Consider the following 17,259-nt stretch of genomic DNA (forward strand, 5'->3'; position numbering starts at 1 on the left):
GAGAAATTGAGAGAGATGGGAAACTATTTTTCCAAGGGGGGAAGCAAGGGAGAACGAATTTTTGAGTATTCCACACTTGAAATTTCGTTCTCCCCTCTCTACTTTGTGTAAAGTAGAGTTTTGGTTTGATAAGTCCTTGCTTCCCTCTTCCAATTCCAATCCAATTGAGAAACCAATTTGAATTGAGACTCCTCGAGTGAATGGGACTCTCCCAAACCTCCAAGGCTGTATGGGGACACTCAAGATACATGGGACAATGTGTATGGATGCGTCCCTCCAGCCTTTGTGGCCTATCTCATAAGAGACGGTGTTGGAAACAAATTGCTTACTTTGTAGATCCTACAATTTAACAATTCTTATCCAAACAAGGAGTTTGTGTGCAACTCAAAGTCCTTAAGCAATTGCGACTCTTTTTCTCAGTTCTCCAACTGATTTCGGAGTGTTGTGGGCCCCACAAACTTTATCTAAGTGTGTAGTCCTATCCCAATTCCCAATTCCGTTCCAATTCTGTAACTTTTGTAAAACCGGTTTGGGAATAACTATCCTCATTTGGATTACACATTATTATGCTTATTATTAATCAAATTAATAATACATAATAATGTATAATAATTCAATAATTAAATAATATATTAATTAATAATTTAATTGATTAATAACTAACATCCAATGGGAGTTATTTCGGCTCCAATTTGTCTTCGAAAAATTCTCTTATTGTCTCTTGTTACTTACTCAACAAAGACATGTATATATACGTATATCAACATATATATATATATATCTATTTAATTAATATCCACATTAATCTAACGGATCATATCCGTCCGTGCAATTACATAAAATGCGCAACCCTGATCCATTTGGATGTTACCGGGTCATTCGAGTTATGAGTGGGATCGTCATAGAGATCCATTAGTCAATCCTGCAGAACCCTATGGTGGGCCCCACTGCGATCTCGCTCTGTAGTTAAACTGCACTCGTATTAGGTCAGTAGCCTCCATCGAGACGTAACCCTGAAGATGACCGTCAGATCATGTTACCTTTAATTACATCATGTATGTGCAAGTCCTTTCTTCGTAACCACATCTACTGAGTTGAGTCATACGGGAGGTGGACACCATTTACCCCCTTGGCCCACTCTTGGTATACCATTTTGATCAAGCGGTGTTTGGCCTCCAAATGTATTTGTAAAATTTTTTGAAAACAATTCAATGTTTCATAAAACTTTTCGATAAACATTTTATCAAATCCGCCTGGCCAGGCTATTTAATAGCACTACCGCTCTGACAAAATTGTAGATGTCAATCCTTAAATTTTAGGGCGAAGAATCCCTTATTGAGTATCACTATTGGTCTCGAGCTCTAGGATATAGCTCTATCCGAATATTTCTCTAAAATAGAATCACTATAAGATAGACTAACATCCTAGAATGGGCCGACAGACCAATAAGATCCCTCAGGTCTAACGACATGTGAAGGGTCCTGTCTGGAAGAACAACTTTATACTTTCTTGTCCACAAGTTGTTCTTTATTTGATTCGGTTCGGTTGCGCGATCCAATCGTCGCACCCACTCTTCTTGCTTAGGGTCCACTACCCAGATGACCGAGATAAGTCACCTCACGACATTTGCATGTAGGCAATACTGGTGGTAGTTGTATACAGAAAGAGATGTCGAGTCTCTTTCCCAACTGGGAACTATTAAGGCTTGCATGGAACCGAGATGCCATATCTCCTTGCTCCCTTGAATCTGTGAATCCTTTGAGCATGGGATTTTTACTACGCTACCTAAGGACGAACATGTGTCAATAAAATAAGCACATCACACACATTCATAAATGTAAATACCCATTCATGTCATGAAATAAATCTTTATTGATTAGAAAATGTCATTCTACTGGCTTTTCTGGGCATATACTCTAACACTTAGTCCATCTCATAGTGATTCTAGTTTAGAGTCACATTCGGATAGAGCTATATCCTAGAGCAAACCCTCGAGACCATTAGTGATACTCAACAAGGGATTCTTCGCCCTAAAATTTATGGATTAACATCTACAATTTTGTCAAAGCGGTAGGCCTATTAATAGCCTGGCCAGGCGAATTTGATAAAAGGTTTATCTTAATATTTTATGAAGCATTAAAAAGTTTTCAAAGGATTTTACAAATGCATTTGGAGGCCGAACATTGCTTGACCAAAATGGTATACTAAGAGTGGGCCAAGGGGGTAAAATGTGTCCACCTCCCGTATGACTCAACTTAGTAGATGTAGTTACGAAGAAAGGACTTGCACATACATGATGTGATTAGGGGTAAGATGATCTGACAGTCATCTTCAGGGTTACGTCTCGATGTACGCCACTGACCTAATGCGAGTGTAGTTTAACTACAGAGCGTGATCGCAGTGGGCCTACCATTGGATTCTGCAGGATCGACCGTCAGATCCCTACGACGATCCCACTCATAACTCGAATGATCCGGTAACACCCAAACGGATTAGGGTTCCGCATTTTATGTAATTGAATAGAAGGATATGATCTGTTAGATTAATATGGATATTAATTAAGTAAATATATATATATATATATCTGTGTGTGTGTGTGTGTGTGTGTGTTGGTATATGTATATATACATGTCTTTGTTAAGTATGTAATAAGTGACAGTAAGAGAATTTTTCGAAGACAATTTTGAGCCAAAATAACTCCCATTGGATGTGAGTTATTAATTAATTAATTTGTTACTTAATTATTTAATTATTATACATTATTATGTATTATTAATTTGATTAATAATAAGCATAATAATGTGTAATCCAATTGAGGATATAGTTATTCCTAAACCGGTTTTGCAAAACTTGTAGAATTAGAACGGAATTGGGAATTAGGATAGGGCCATGATTTTAAATTTCGACAGAAATTCGAAATTTCGGACCGAAATTTCGGATTTTGGTGGGGACCGAAATGGAAATTTCCCAAAATTTCAAATTTCGTGAAATCCGAAATTTCGGCAATTTCGGTAAATTTGGTTCGAAATTTCTATTAAATGCCATTTTTTATTTAAAAAAAATGTTACAAAATTTTGGATTTTCGGTAGGGTCCGAAATCGGTACCGAAACCGAAATTTAAAACCTTAGATATGGCTACACATTTGGATAAGGTTTGTGGGACCAACCATACTCCCAAAACAGTTGGAGAGCTGGGGAAAGGAGTCCCAAATGTTCAAGGACTTTGAGTGGCACTCAAACTCCTTGTTGTATAAGAATTACTAAATTGTAGGATCTATAAAGTAAGCAATTTGTTTCCAACACCAACTCTTATGAGATAAGGCCACAAGGGCCGGAGAGAGACTTCAATACATGTTCTCCTATGTATCTTGGGTGTCTCCACACAGCCTAAGACGTTTGGGAGAGTCCCATTCATTCGAGGAGTCTCAATTCAAGTTCTTTTCTCAATTGGATAGGAATTGGGAGAGAGAAACAAGGATTTATCAAACTAAAACTCTATTTTCTATAAATGAACAAGGGCTGAATGAATTTCAAGAGTAATGCACCTTGGAAATTCGTCCTCCTCTCCTCCCCTCTTAGAGAAATGGTTTCCTCTCTCTCCCTCCATCTATTTTCCAATTGTTGGAATTTTCACTCCATAGTTTCAATGAAAAAGGTTTCCAATTCAATTCGTTGATCTCTACAACGAAGGTACTAATTAGATCAGACCTTAAAGAAGTGAATAAGTATTATCCACATCCACGATCAACGGTGCAAAGAAAAGAATCCATCGGTTCGACTTGCGGGGTTGGGGCATTCAGAACGATCGAATCGTTCGAGCAGTTGATCAAGCAGCGTGGTTTCTTGATTTCTTATTCAAAGAGGTATTTCTTTATGTTTAATTAACATAATTAACATAATTAACTATTTTAGACTCTAGGATCTTGGGCAATTACAAGATCGAAAAGAAAAATTTAAAGTTCTATGCGATTTTTGATTTGTTGCGCATAACGATCTTGTCGGAAGGGGTTAATTTTCCTTCAGATAGAGGGGCCATCCTCGATTAACAGCGAGTGAGATAAGCACTTTGACACAAGGAATGTTGGCAACTGGTGAGAAGGTCACTGTGTAGTCAACCCTGAAGGTTTGAGTGTATCCCTTGGCAACTAAGCGTGCCTTAAGGCGCTCAACGGTTCCATGTGGTAAATATTTGATGGCAAAGACCCAACGACAGCCAACAGCTTGAGCCCCATGAGGAAGAGGAACCAAATCCCAAGTGTGATTGACCTGAAGAGCGGCCATATCAGTCTCCGTAGCAGCACGCCAGCCTGGGTGAGCAAGAGCCTCTAGTACTGACCAGGGCAAAGAAAGAGAAGACAAGGACAAGACAAAGCTGCGAAACATAGGGGTGAGATGGTCATAAGAAACAACAGAAGAAATAGGGTGAGCGGTCGTACAGGACCGAGTACGTGATGCAATAGGAGAATCTGTAATGGCATCAGGAGAGGCAAGAGAAGGTACCTGAGAGGTAGGAGTCGGTATCTCCGGTTGAGAAGACGATGTCTCGGGTGCAGAGTGATGGGCATCTGACCTCAAACGCCGCGACTCCGGCTCCCCTTCCTCTCCCAGCTCGTAGGAGTTGGAGGGGGAGGAGTTGAGACCGGTCATGTTGCAGAATCCGACACAAGAGGAGCCACTGATACCTCTAATGGTGGAGAAGAGAACGCAATTGGATCAGGTAGGACCGGAAGGGGAAGAGGAACTTGAGGGTCAGATACAATGGGACTACTCGCAGCACTAGCAGTAAAGTAGGAGACAGAGTCAGAGAATGTGACATCGGCGGAAACAACTAAGCGCTGTAGTCGAGGACTATAACAACGATAGCCTTTCTGGGTGTGAGAGTACCCGAGAAAGACACACCGCTCCGCCTGAGGAGCCAACTTATCCAGGTCTGGTGAGAGGTTGTGAACAAAACAAACACAACCAAAGACACGTGAAGTGAGGGGAAAGGGATCACCTTGAGGGTGTAGAACCGAGAAAGGGGAGATACCATCTAAAACAGAAGAAGAAGCCGATTGGCCAAGAAACATTACGTGAGGATGGCATCGCTCCAATAGAATTGAGGAACCCGCATCTGGAAGGGAAGGGTGGGGGCTATATCAAGTAGGTATCGTAATTTCCTCTCAGCAACACCATTTTCCTGAGAGGTGTAGGCGCAAGAGGACTGAGAACAATGCCATGGGTAGATAGGAAATCGTGAAAAACAACAGAGAAGTACTCCCTAGCATTATTAGTGCGCAAACATTTAAGAGTAGAAGTATATTGGGTAGTGATCTCCGCATGAAATGTGCGGAAAACATTAAAGACCTCAGAGCGGTCTTTAAGTAAGAATAACCAGGTCATACGGGAGAAATCATCCACAAAAATGACAAAGTATTGATAACTAGAAAGGGACGTGATCCTGGAGGGACTCCATATATCAGAACACACTAATTCAAAGGGAGTGGAGGCTCGACTAAGAACTCGAGATGGAAAGGGCACACAACGGTGCTTCCCAAGCTCACGTGACTCGCATTGGAAAGAAGGAACAAGACTAGGAATAAAGGATAATTGCAGAAGCTTTTGGAGTGAGGGATGACCGAGACGGTAGTGCCACTGATAATGATCTACTGATGTATGCAAAGCAGCAGGACGAGGGATGCAATCAAGACGATAAAGACCATCCACCACACGGCCCGAATCAAGATAGAACAAGTATGATTCTTTGTAATTTGGCTAACAAAAAGTAAATTAAGTGGTGACTGAGGAACACAAAGTTCCGAGGACAAGGGAAGACTGGAGTGAGAAGAAATAATACCAATACCATAAATACGTGCAATGGTCCCATTGGCCAAAGTAACTGTATGTGAGGCGGAGTGAAAGGGCTTAAAGGAATGAAGGGAGGCTGAGTTATCCTTCATATGGTTGGAGGCCCCTGAATCGATGATCCAATAGCTGGAGGTAGTGAGGAAAGAAGTAGGTGAAATACTGTGCTGAGCAAACAATGCAGTAGGGGCTCGACGGTGCTCACGTAGGCGCAAAACTCATCATAGTCGGCCCTCGAGACAAGAACACAATCATCAGGTGCTATTGGGCCAGCAGAGGAGAATGTAGAGGCACCGGGGAGGCTGGCAGATGTGATGTGAGCAGAGTTGGGGGATGGAAGTAAGGGTGTCCACGCCCACAGCGACACAACCGCCTATAGAACCACGACTGCGAACACGGCCTCGACGGCCCGGACCTCTGGCAAAGCAACCATCGCCACGGCTAGAATGATCACTACCAAGATACGCGCCAAGAATAGAAGTGCCAATGGAAGGGGTACTAGACCCATGAAGCCGCATAAAGAGCGGCATGCGAGGGTGGGACCCGTCAAGTGGGACGGAAGTCATCTGTGGGAAAGTAACCTCTACAGAAGAGGAAGAACTAGAGATGGTAGACGAAGATGAAGAGGTCGATCCGAGAGTATGAGGCTAACTATCATGAGGATCCATGACGACATAAATAGATAGAGACGCTCAAGTCTCAACCACAACGACGGTAGAGGATAAACAATATAGAGGGCGAATCAACCGATGGGCCTGGCCATGATACTGTGGCTCCGATGGAAAGACATAGCAGAAATAGAAATATGAGCACTATCCAGGATGAGAAGATAGGCTAGAAGATGAAATTGGAGGCTTAACACCTCACTCGGACATATCATCGAACACGTGGCGTGCACTGCGGCTCCGAAGAAGAGACATAGATAAGGTGATATAAGCACTAGCCAAAGAAAAGGAGAAAGGAAAGCGAGGGGACGAAATCGGAGCCGCGGAGATGAATGAGAAGAACATCAACGGGAATTTAGGCCATGAAGGAGAGGGGAAAAAGGTACAATAAGAAGGAAAAACCCCTTTAGTGATGGGATTTAAAAGGTTGAAGGCACAATGAGTTGGTGAACAGGATTATAAGAGAGGTATTAGAGAGAATGTAGGGTTCTCAACAAGGGTGGAGGGAGGAGCATGGGGGTTGGAGATGAGCGTTAGAGATGAGGATCACGACAAATGGGGTTTAGAGGGTTAGTGACGTGGAGGGTTTTACCGTTAGGGTTTTGCGTGGAGGAGAGAAGGAGTTGTGGCGAGTGGAGACGTGGAGGATTAAGGAAGAAGAAGAAGGAGAAGGGAGAGGGAACAATGGTGGTCCCTAGGGGATCAAAATCCTAGGGCTCTGATACCATGTTGAGAGAGGAGAAGAAGAGAAGATAATGAAAGAAAAAGAGTGAGTTAGGGAGATGCTCCCCCTCACTTCTGTATTTATATCAAAGAGAAAGAGTACAAAGAACATAATGCCCGTAGGCAAATTCATACACCTTCTAACAGTATCATTTAAATTTTGCTAAAAAGGAAAGAAGAGTTTTATAACTCTCATTAAGGGGAAAGGTTATCAACTACATTCTAGCATGTAAATAAGGTTAAACTAATAGTATTTTAATGAGATATCTAAATCTTTTTAGATTAAGAAGTCTATATTTGAAGGTACTTGAGGGATTTAAGGGGTCTTTTAGATTACCCAATGTATAAGAATAATAAATTAAGTCTTTACAAACAACTAAATTGGGAAACTACAAATACCAACTAAATAATCTCAGTTGACCCAAAAGAGCATTACAAGTTTCTTTTCATAGATGTGAACTTCTAGACTAGTTGGATAATAAGTTTAATAGTTTAAACATTTTCCCCTATATTCATTATTTCTCTTTATAATTTTATTTCTTGGTTATGTATCTATATACCATTTTGTAAATATATGAAAACTATATGTTACATGTTCATGAACGAGTGGGCTCTAAACATTCTAATAAATTATATGGATAAATTATTAGAAGTTAGAGATCATAATTATCCACTATGCAAGGATATTTGGTCCTGATACTTTTCATAAACTATTAGAGAACTGACTAGGACATGGATTTCTTATATATATATATATATATATATATATATATATATATATATATATATATATATATATATATTTTGGATTTTTAGTTTCACTGATACTTCGAAATATTGTATGAATTTCTCAAAATTTTCTTATTTCAAGATTGTCTTGAATTGAATAAAATATTTCACTGATACTTCAAAATATTGTTTGACTTTCTCAAAATTTTCTTATTTTAAGATTGTCTTGAATTGAATAAATTAAGAACGAGTGTTAGGTAGAGGAGGCTGCCAACTGACTGTCAGAAGTTCACAATAATATATAAAATACTTCAAATTTCAGTTGACATAGAAGATCACAGCTTTGTTATTGTTGTATTAGGAAACGAACATGAGAGGACCAAGACCAAGCAACTTCAATTCTTCGGAAGTGGTGGAGGTGACCCAAATCTTATTTGGAAGTGATTGATGATAATTTTTAAAAACAAATACTGGCTTTGACAATGTCTCTCCAACTTATGGATGGACTCAAACTCGTTGCATTAATTGACAGTCATCAACATATACTGTGAGAAAAATAAAGCCATGAGTGGAGGTGGAAGTGAATAATGATGAAACTGAAGGAGACTTATCAAACACCAATCAAGAGAACGCATCACAAAATTGTGATTCTGAAAGCCATGCATGCTAGTAGCTTGCTTGAGGGCATATAAAGCTTTATGTAGATTGCAAAGGAGACTAATTGGATGGGGTTTCATGCATAAACTCCTTGTAAATGTTCACCATGAGGAAAGGTGTTTTCATGTTCATTTGGTAAAAGGCCATTTACAAACAAAAAGAATAGTGCTGAGCAAGAACCATAGTTATCAGGGAGCTCTTTTCTGATTGTCTTACATGTTTCCTAGAAAAATGAGTGCATACTCATTTCTGAAATGGGGAGCACGTTTCCTCAAATTCTACTCAATTGCTTTTTCAAAATTTCAGAAACCCATTTCTTATTTCTCTCCAAAAAAAAAAAAAAAAAAAAAAAAAAAAAAAAAAAAAATCCCATTGCCCATTTTTTTGAAACTCGTTTCCACCTTTTAAGAACCAATTTCCTATTCTTCCCTTGACATCTTCTTAATCATATAATTCTTTGAATTAATTACCATTAACTAAAGGCTACTTATATTGGCACCACCATATTTTGATACTTGCACAAACTTAACTTGTATTTTCTTATTTGATAACATTCTGAGAGCTTTTTGGGAATTGTAATGACTTTTGACAGCCGGTTAAATAATAAAAGACAAGGGGAGTTTGTGGTACAAATAACATAATCTTAATGACAGAAATATGTGGGAATATGAAAAATAATATTGGAGTAGATTCAGAAATACCTTTGTGGACCTATACAGAAAGATCAAAGATGCCAATATGTGGTACGAATGGTTGTATGCTATTTCCTATTCAGCAATTAGTAATGTATAAGCACATATGCTAGATTGGTGATACATCTACTAATGATGATCATGGGACTAAGAATTGTGATTTTATAGGAGATGAAGCAGTTGAGGGTTCCATCGTATACATTATGTTGCAAAAGCTGCATAGAGAGCTAGAGTAGAAAGAACATGACAAGAATGATGATTGACAAGGAACTAGATATAATGTTACGAAGTAGAAGCGTAGCTGGTTTTGAACTATCGATAATTGTTTGGAACTTATCTATCGAGACTTGAAGAGTGCATTTGCATACATAGGCAACAATGCAGCTTATTATAACTGTGCGGGACATTGGATATGTCACATCTAGTTATTAACCATGCATGCTTGAGATCATATCACCTACTTGGGGTAGGATTGATTCCTAAGCATGTTAACATATGAGGAATCAGTCTTGTAAGTGACACTTTGACCCTCAACTAACCTTTGTTGCGTGATAGGATAAGGTTTAATGATAGTTAGTGTAGCATTTAATGCTAAATTTGTTTGATTCAGATAGTTAACACACTTTGCTAAGCTAGCAATCGAGAAATTTTTATGTTGAATAATTGTTTTTAAAGATTCTTTAGCATTGACACCATGACATTGTGCCTAATCGTTGATGCATTTTCAAAATGAAGGTGCATGTCTAGTTTACATCATAAAGTGATTATGTAAAAGATCAATATCCTCTCGTATGCTGCTTATGGTCCATGACACTACCGATTGGCTAATCATGGCTTTGCATTTTTTTATGGGCGATGATAAATTCGCACCCCCTTGTAGGATAAATTCTCTCCCTTTAACATGAATTGACGCCAAAAGCGTAGTCTTCCACATATCCTCATTTAACCGGTTAATAGTTTAAGTCTGACACATTCCTTCAACAGGTTAATAAAATCTCTCTCTCTCTCTCTCTCTCTCTCTCTCTCTCTCTCTCTCTCTCCCCTTCATACCCTTGGTGGGGCCCAACTGCACTCTTTCTCTCTACACCCTTGGTGGGGCCGAACAATTAAGTTATTATTTTCATATTATGCTCTGCTGCTACCCTGCAAAAAGAGAGGAACATGCACACTGAAACAGATTAAGTTCTCTATTGCTAGATGATGTGTTTACAGCCCTGCATACAGTACAGAAGAATAAAAACTGGACGACAGAAGGATAACTTAGAAGAACTCTGTTTGGCAAGTAACTTGAATACTAGCAAATTATAGAACATTTAAACAAAAATGGTAATTCCAACTAACATTTTCCATTCATTTATTTAGATTATTGTAATTATTACCTTTTTATTATTTTCTATATTTAACATTTCATGTCGTATTCCAGCTGTTGGCTGAAGGTAATTCCTCTTTTTCAAGGATTGGTGGATTGTGCTAAACTTGTGTCTTGTTTATTACTGCTGCATTTTTCTTTTGCCCATCATATTACTTTTTTTGCAGATCCCCAGGAGAGACACATACATTATTAGTTGAAAGATATGACAATGGTACTAGAAAGAGGTGAATTCTAATATTCTCTTCCAATTTCTATCTTGCTGGCTTGGAATTTAATGCATAGTGGTAAATTAAAAATCAGAGGAATCCACCTTCTCTGGTAAACCATCACACTCAATCAAATTGTGGATGCAAGAACTGGTTTAAAAAATGATATTTCTGTTACTTTCTATTTGCAAACTGTTAGAAGTGTATATGTGCCTAAGGGCATTTTGGTCCTTGTACTCTTTTCTCATTTATATAAATACATAAGTGAGGGGGAGCTATCCCAAACTCACACTTATTCCATCCTCCTCTTCTCTCTTCTCCTCTCTCAATATGGTATCAGAGCCCTAGGATTTTGATCCCCTAGGGACCACGATTGTTCCCCCCTCCCTTCTCCTTCTTCTCCCCCCCGCCATCAGCCCACCATCTCCTCCCTGCTATCAGACCCTAAACCCTCACCCTCTTCAGCCTTCATCCTCATCTCCACGTACATACCCTCTACCCTAACCCCAAACCGTATCCTAACCCACCACGTGCCGGAAACCCTCCCATTCCCCTCGCCTTCTTCATTCCCTCTCCAACACCGGCCGGAAAATCCCCACATTCACCTCGCCTCTTTCATTCTCTTTCCAGGCCCATCAAACCCCCCTTCGACCCTAACCCCTACCCCAAAATTTGCCTCGGACCCTAACCCCTACCCCAAAACCCGCCAAAATCCCGACTACCCATAACCTGACAACCCTTCCCTAACCCTCACATCCTAACCCGAACCCTACCATCCTAGTCCTCATCCTAATCTTCTTAACTCTCCAAATCCTAACTCTACTCCTCAAGCCCTAGTATTTAATGAGAGCAAAGAAGGAAGAACCAAAAATAACACCTAGTACATTTTTTTAGAAAAAGTCCGTAACCGATTCCAAGAAGAAGCAATGCTTCTGTTCACCCAAACCACCAAGATGTGAAGTTTTATTTCATCCAAAAAAACAAGTCCCTTTTCTAATCGTTCATACTTTTTTTTATACTTACATAAAGCAAAAAAGAATCACTAAAAAGACTCCTAACACAAGCAATTACTTAACCCATCAATCAAAAGAAAACTAAGTAAATCCTAGAATCCTACACTACTAAATTTTAGTTAAAGATAATGATAAAATTAGGGAAAGAAATCCTTTAGATAGGCAGGTTTGTTAATATGCCTTTCTAGCTGAATTTTCGGCAAAACAAGTCTCCGTGATAGAAGCGTCTGCATCAATAACTCCTCGGGTTGGAGAATATCCGTCCTCGGATTTGAATCTCTAAAGAGTGCACGTTCTTACTAATTTTCGTTGGCATCATGTCCCCATGAATTAGAAAAACTCGTCCTCGAATTTTGAAGTGTCGAAGAACACTAATCATTTGAAACTCTAGAGCATCAGACTCTTCTGCATAATCTCTAGGACGAATAGATAATCTTTCTTGATCTTGAACGACGTGAATTCATAAACATCCGTTACGGGCTTTGATTTATCATCTAATAAAAATGGATCCAGAAAAATGATGAAGAAATCAAATTAGTATTTCGCCATTTACCCTCCACTTCGATCTCCATGCCGTCAGATCCAATTTCTTTTGCTTCTCCGTTCATGGTTTCGTAGCAAACAACAACCATCTCTTGTGTCACCACATCCTCGCAACTCCCACCATCAATGATAATATTATTCGTAGTACGCCGAGTAACCAATGCCTCGCCACGATTATTCAAAATGATCTCGTCACCCTCATCATCACTGTAGTCGTCAAAATGCGGTTGTTCATCTAGAACCTTCGATTCGACCAACTCTTCAAACTCTTCGACCAACTCTAGATGTGGTTGTTCATTTAAAACCTTTGATTCGACCAACTCATCAAATTCCTCATTCATATTAAAGTAACTTCGGTTTGGGCACGCCGCCTCTATATAGCCAAAACCCATCCGATCTTGAACTTCCCTTTCACCTGTCTCACCCCGCGAAGCACGATGATCAAAAGGGTTAAAATCTTTCGAGAAGAGACTATTTTTATAACCTCTCCGAATTTCGAGATGCGCTACACGTTTCGTAAGTTGATGGATTTGCCTCCTTAAATCTTCATTTTCATCTATTTGATGATCTTGACGAGGAGCATGAACACCTCGATCACGTTCACGATTGCTTGACATGATAGTCGCCTCTTCACAACGAACGGCACTAACAACCTTGTGCTCTGATACCAAATTAATGAGATGGTGTGGAAACCGTAACCCACAGAAGAAGCTACGCTTCTATTAACAAACCCAAGTATATTTTCTGTCGATAAAAGTCCCCCTATTCTCCACATTCGACAGTTATATACAAAAGACCAATAATTCCCTAATTAAGACTCCTACTACAAACAACTACTACCTTAGTTAAAATCCTAAAATTACTCTTCCAAAAAAATAGATATAAACTTATACTAGAATTCTAATAAAGTAAACTTTTCTACTTTTTAAACTTCTAAATCCCTAAATAAAAGTGACTTACTTGCAAAAGGAAACAAAGATATTATTGAATGTAATCTTGCGAATGTCTGATAACTCTCTCGTGAGGGATATTCAGCGGGATATGATTTCACCATAAGATGCGCCTGCATCAGTATTCCTCTCCCAAATCCTTTCTAAGACACACTAGGGTTTCTTTCTTTCACTCCACTTCCAGGTCATGACCTAAGTCACCCTTGCTCTATATTTTTCACGTCTTATCGGCTCCGATCTTCTCTATTAGCCCATATTCTCCTTTTCGCTAGTGATACTATGCCTATGTCGACTATGTCTTTTTCGGAGCTGCTGTATCTTGTATAGGCCCGTTGTGTGATTCCCTTTTCTTTTGTTCCTTTGCCGTAGTTGTGGTTGAGAGTCTCCTTTTATTTCTGTCATCATGGATCCCCCTGTCATCATGACTCCTGCTGTCATCTCGACTCTTCCACCTTTGTCTTCTTCTAGCTACTCTCCTTCTATGGAGCACTCTTACCCACAGATAACTTCCAAAAAACTTGATGGGTCCATCTATTGCAATTGGTGTATGGCGGTTGAGACCTACCTCCTAGCTAGAGGTAAGGTTGATTTCATTGAGCGTGGTCCTCCCTCTTCTATGTATCCCTCATCTGTTCAATGGCGGCAGGATGATGCCCTCCACCTCACGTTGCGGGCATGACGATGTGCCTTAAGAACTCCAAGGAGATCTGGGATCATACAACTGTCCTATATTCTGAGGTTGATAACCTCACATGCGCTTGTGCCACATACTCGTAGTGGATGTGCCTCCAGCATGGCGATACACCCCTAGCTGCCTTCTACAGCTAGTTTGGTTTACTTTGTTAGCAGCTCGATGTATTTATGCCTCTCATCGCTGATCTGGCCACTTTATGCTGGCAACGGGAACATCTCCGCATTGTTCACTTCCTTGACGCCTTGGGCGCTGACTTTTTGCATCTCAAACGGCAGATTATTGGCTCCGGGCCCATTGCCTCCATCACAGAGTTTTATTCTCGTGCCCAATAGTGTCTCCTGGGTGATTTTTCTCATGCTGCCTCTGCTGATGGTTCTGCACTCGCCGCCTTTGATAGTGGTGACAATTCTGGCCACGCCGGTGGTACCTTTGCTGTGGTAGGGGTTGTAGAGGCCGTGGAGGTGATCGAGATTTTGGTTGTGGCTGTGGTACTGGTGGGCGGGGCCGCCCTTACTCCACTCACTGTCAGGTGGCTGAACATCATGTGGATACTTGCTATGCCTTGCATCCCGAGCTCCATCCACACCGTTCTACTCATATCACTATTGCCACCTTTCCTGATGTGCCTACATCATCCTTTGCCGGCCTAGCTGCAACACCTAGTGATACTTTTATTGTCTCCAAGGCCGACTTTGAGGAGCTTCAGCGCATCCGCACGACCAGTCTCCCATCTACTAGAGGTTTTACATAGTAAGGTAATTCACCCGCTTCTTTTCTCACTACCTCCAGTTCTTGGATTGTTAATTCCGGGGCCTCGAATCACATGACGGGTAATTATGCTTCCTTAAGTTAATTTCGGCCCTTTACTTCTGTCACTCATTTTATTACTCTCGCTAATGGGGCCACTACTCTCATTTCAGGTGTTGGTACTATCTCTCCACATTATGTTCTTACCTTGTCGTCAGTTATTTGTGTTCCTAAGTCCCGTTTTAATTTACTTTATGTTAGCCAACTTACCAAGAATCTTAACTGTCCTGTCTCTTTTTTTCCTTCTTATTGTCTATTTCAGGATCTCTCGACTGGGAGGATGATTGGCTCGGGATGTGAGGTGGATGAACTTTATCGTCTTGACTGTACACCCTCGCATGCCATTTTGCGTACTTCCGTCGACGCTTATCAGTGGCATTGTCACCTTGGGAAGCACTATCGTGTATCTTTTCCTCCAGAGTTGTTGGTCGGGTCTCGAGTCCTTTTGCGTTGGTACATGTATGGGGTCCCTCGAGGACTATGTCCCTTTTTTGGATATAAATACTTGATCATTTTTATTGTTGGCTTTTCTCGTATGACATGGCTCTTTTTACTTAAAGACCATTGTGAGGTCTTTCATGCTTTTCGCACCTTTCATGCAAAGATTACCACTCAATATAATTACTCTTAAATGTTTGCGCAATAATAATGCCAGGGATTACTTTTCTACATCTAATGGCTTTCAAGACTTCTTATCTCTACTCATGGCATCGTGCGTCAGTCCTCTTGTGCTTATACTTCTCAACAAAATGGTGTAGCTGAGCGAAAATTGAGATATTTACTTAATATGGCCCACGCTCTTCTCTTTCAGATGCGGGTCCCTAAGGCCTATTGAAGCGATTCCATCCTTACCTCTTGTTTCCTGGCTAATCGCCTTCCCTCTATTTTTGAGGGAAAATCTCCTTTCTCCGTCTTACATCCTCAACAACCTTTTCCTCACTCGATGGGTATTTTGTTGTGTTTGCTTTGTCCACAACCTCTCTCCTGGCCTCGATAAGTTCGATCCTTGGGCGGAGAGATGTGTCTTTCTGGGATACTCTTGCACCCAAAAGGGTTATAGTTGTTATAGCCCTCGGCTGCGTTGCTTATTTGTTTCCACAATGTCACCTTCTTTGAGTTTGTTTCTTTCTTTACTGCTCCTGCTGAGAGCAGCCCCATTGTCCCCGAATCTCAAGTTCCTCTTCCTTTTCTCATTCTGCCCGATCCTCTTGTGTCATCTTTTCCTCCATTACAGGTGACTTCGGCCCCTCCTCCAGCTCCTTTGAAGATCTATCAGCGGCGACCGAGGCCTGATGTCCCCCGCCCTACTCCCGAGGCATCGTCTTCTCAGCCGAGATGCTGGCTTCTCCCTCTCAGGTACCTCTTCTTCCCTCTCCAGATGTGCATGTAGATCTCCTATTGTTACCCGTACTTATTCTCATTCTATTGCACATCGTATTTCTAACTTTGTCTCTTATGATCACCTCTCTCCTCTATTTCGCAGTTTTGTATCTTTCTTGTCTTCTATTTCTTTATTGCAGTCTGTGCTCGATGCCCTAGCTCATCTAGGATGGTGTGTTGCTATGGATCTTGAGATGGCCGCTCTTCAGGCCAATCATACTTGGAATTTGGTCCCTCCATGTCGTGGTGCTTAGTCCGTGCACTGTCGTTAAGTATTTTCCATCAAATACTTGCCAGATGGGACAGTTGAGCGCCTTAAGGCGCGCTTGGCTGCCGAGGGTTATACGCAGACATTTGGAGTTGACTATATAGAGACATTCTCCCCAGTTGCCAAAATCCCCTCGGATCGAGTGTGTATTTCACTAGCCGTCAACCGAGGATGGCCCTTGTATCAGCTTGATGTTAAAAATGCCTTCCTACATGGGGACTTCCCTAAGGAGGTTTATATGGAGCAACCTCCTGGGTATGTTGTTCAGGAGGAGATGTCCTCCTCAATTTGCAGACTTCGCAAATCGTTATATGGTCTCAAACAATCTCTTAGAGCATGGTTTGGGAGATTCAGTGATGCTATTATGAAATTTGGCATGAAACAATGCATAGTTGATCACTCCGTCTTTAGCTATCAGTCTGATGGCGGGCATGTTCTTATAGTGCATGTGGATGACATTATCATCATAGGTAGTGATTCAGTGGGCATACAGAAGTTGAAGATTTTCCTACAGAAAGAGTTCTCCACGAAGGATCTGGGTCGCTTGGGATACTTTCTTGGGATTGAGGTAGCCTATTCTTGCAGTGGTTTTTCCCTTTCGCAAAGAAAGTTTGTATTGGACTTATTAGATGAGACATGTTCTCTTGGGGTGAAACCTACTGCCATGCCTATGGACCCAAATGCAAAACCTCTTCCAGATGAGGGAGAATTGTTAG

At 40.8% G+C, this 17,259-nt stretch overlaps 1 protein-coding gene across 6 annotated transcripts in view; it reads left to right on the forward strand.

The window, feature by feature from the left end:
- Positions 1 to 17,259, forward strand: part of RUS5 (root UVB sensitive protein (Protein of unknown function, DUF647)) — an 81,727-nt gene that overhangs the window by 11,107 nt on the left and 53,361 nt on the right. For 4 of the 6 annotated variants that reach the window (XM_077365744.1, XM_077365748.1, XM_077365750.1 and 1 more), the window contains exon 2: positions 10,847 to 10,906. In XM_077365744.1, coding sequence (XP_077221859.1) covers positions 10,847 to 10,906 — 60 coding nt within the window. Of the gene's footprint in view, positions 1 to 10,846; positions 10,907 to 15,157; positions 15,355 to 17,259 lie in introns of all 6 variants that reach the window. The other 2 variants (XM_077365747.1, XM_077365745.1) reach the window with 1 other exon arrangement.

Source organism: Tasmannia lanceolata, unplaced genomic scaffold (assembly GCF_043159265.1).
Source record: "Tasmannia lanceolata isolate RefF3 unplaced genomic scaffold, GAP_Taslan_0.1 ptg000023l, whole genome shotgun sequence".
Taxonomy (NCBI): Eukaryota; Viridiplantae; Streptophyta; class Magnoliopsida; order Canellales; family Winteraceae; genus Tasmannia; species Tasmannia lanceolata.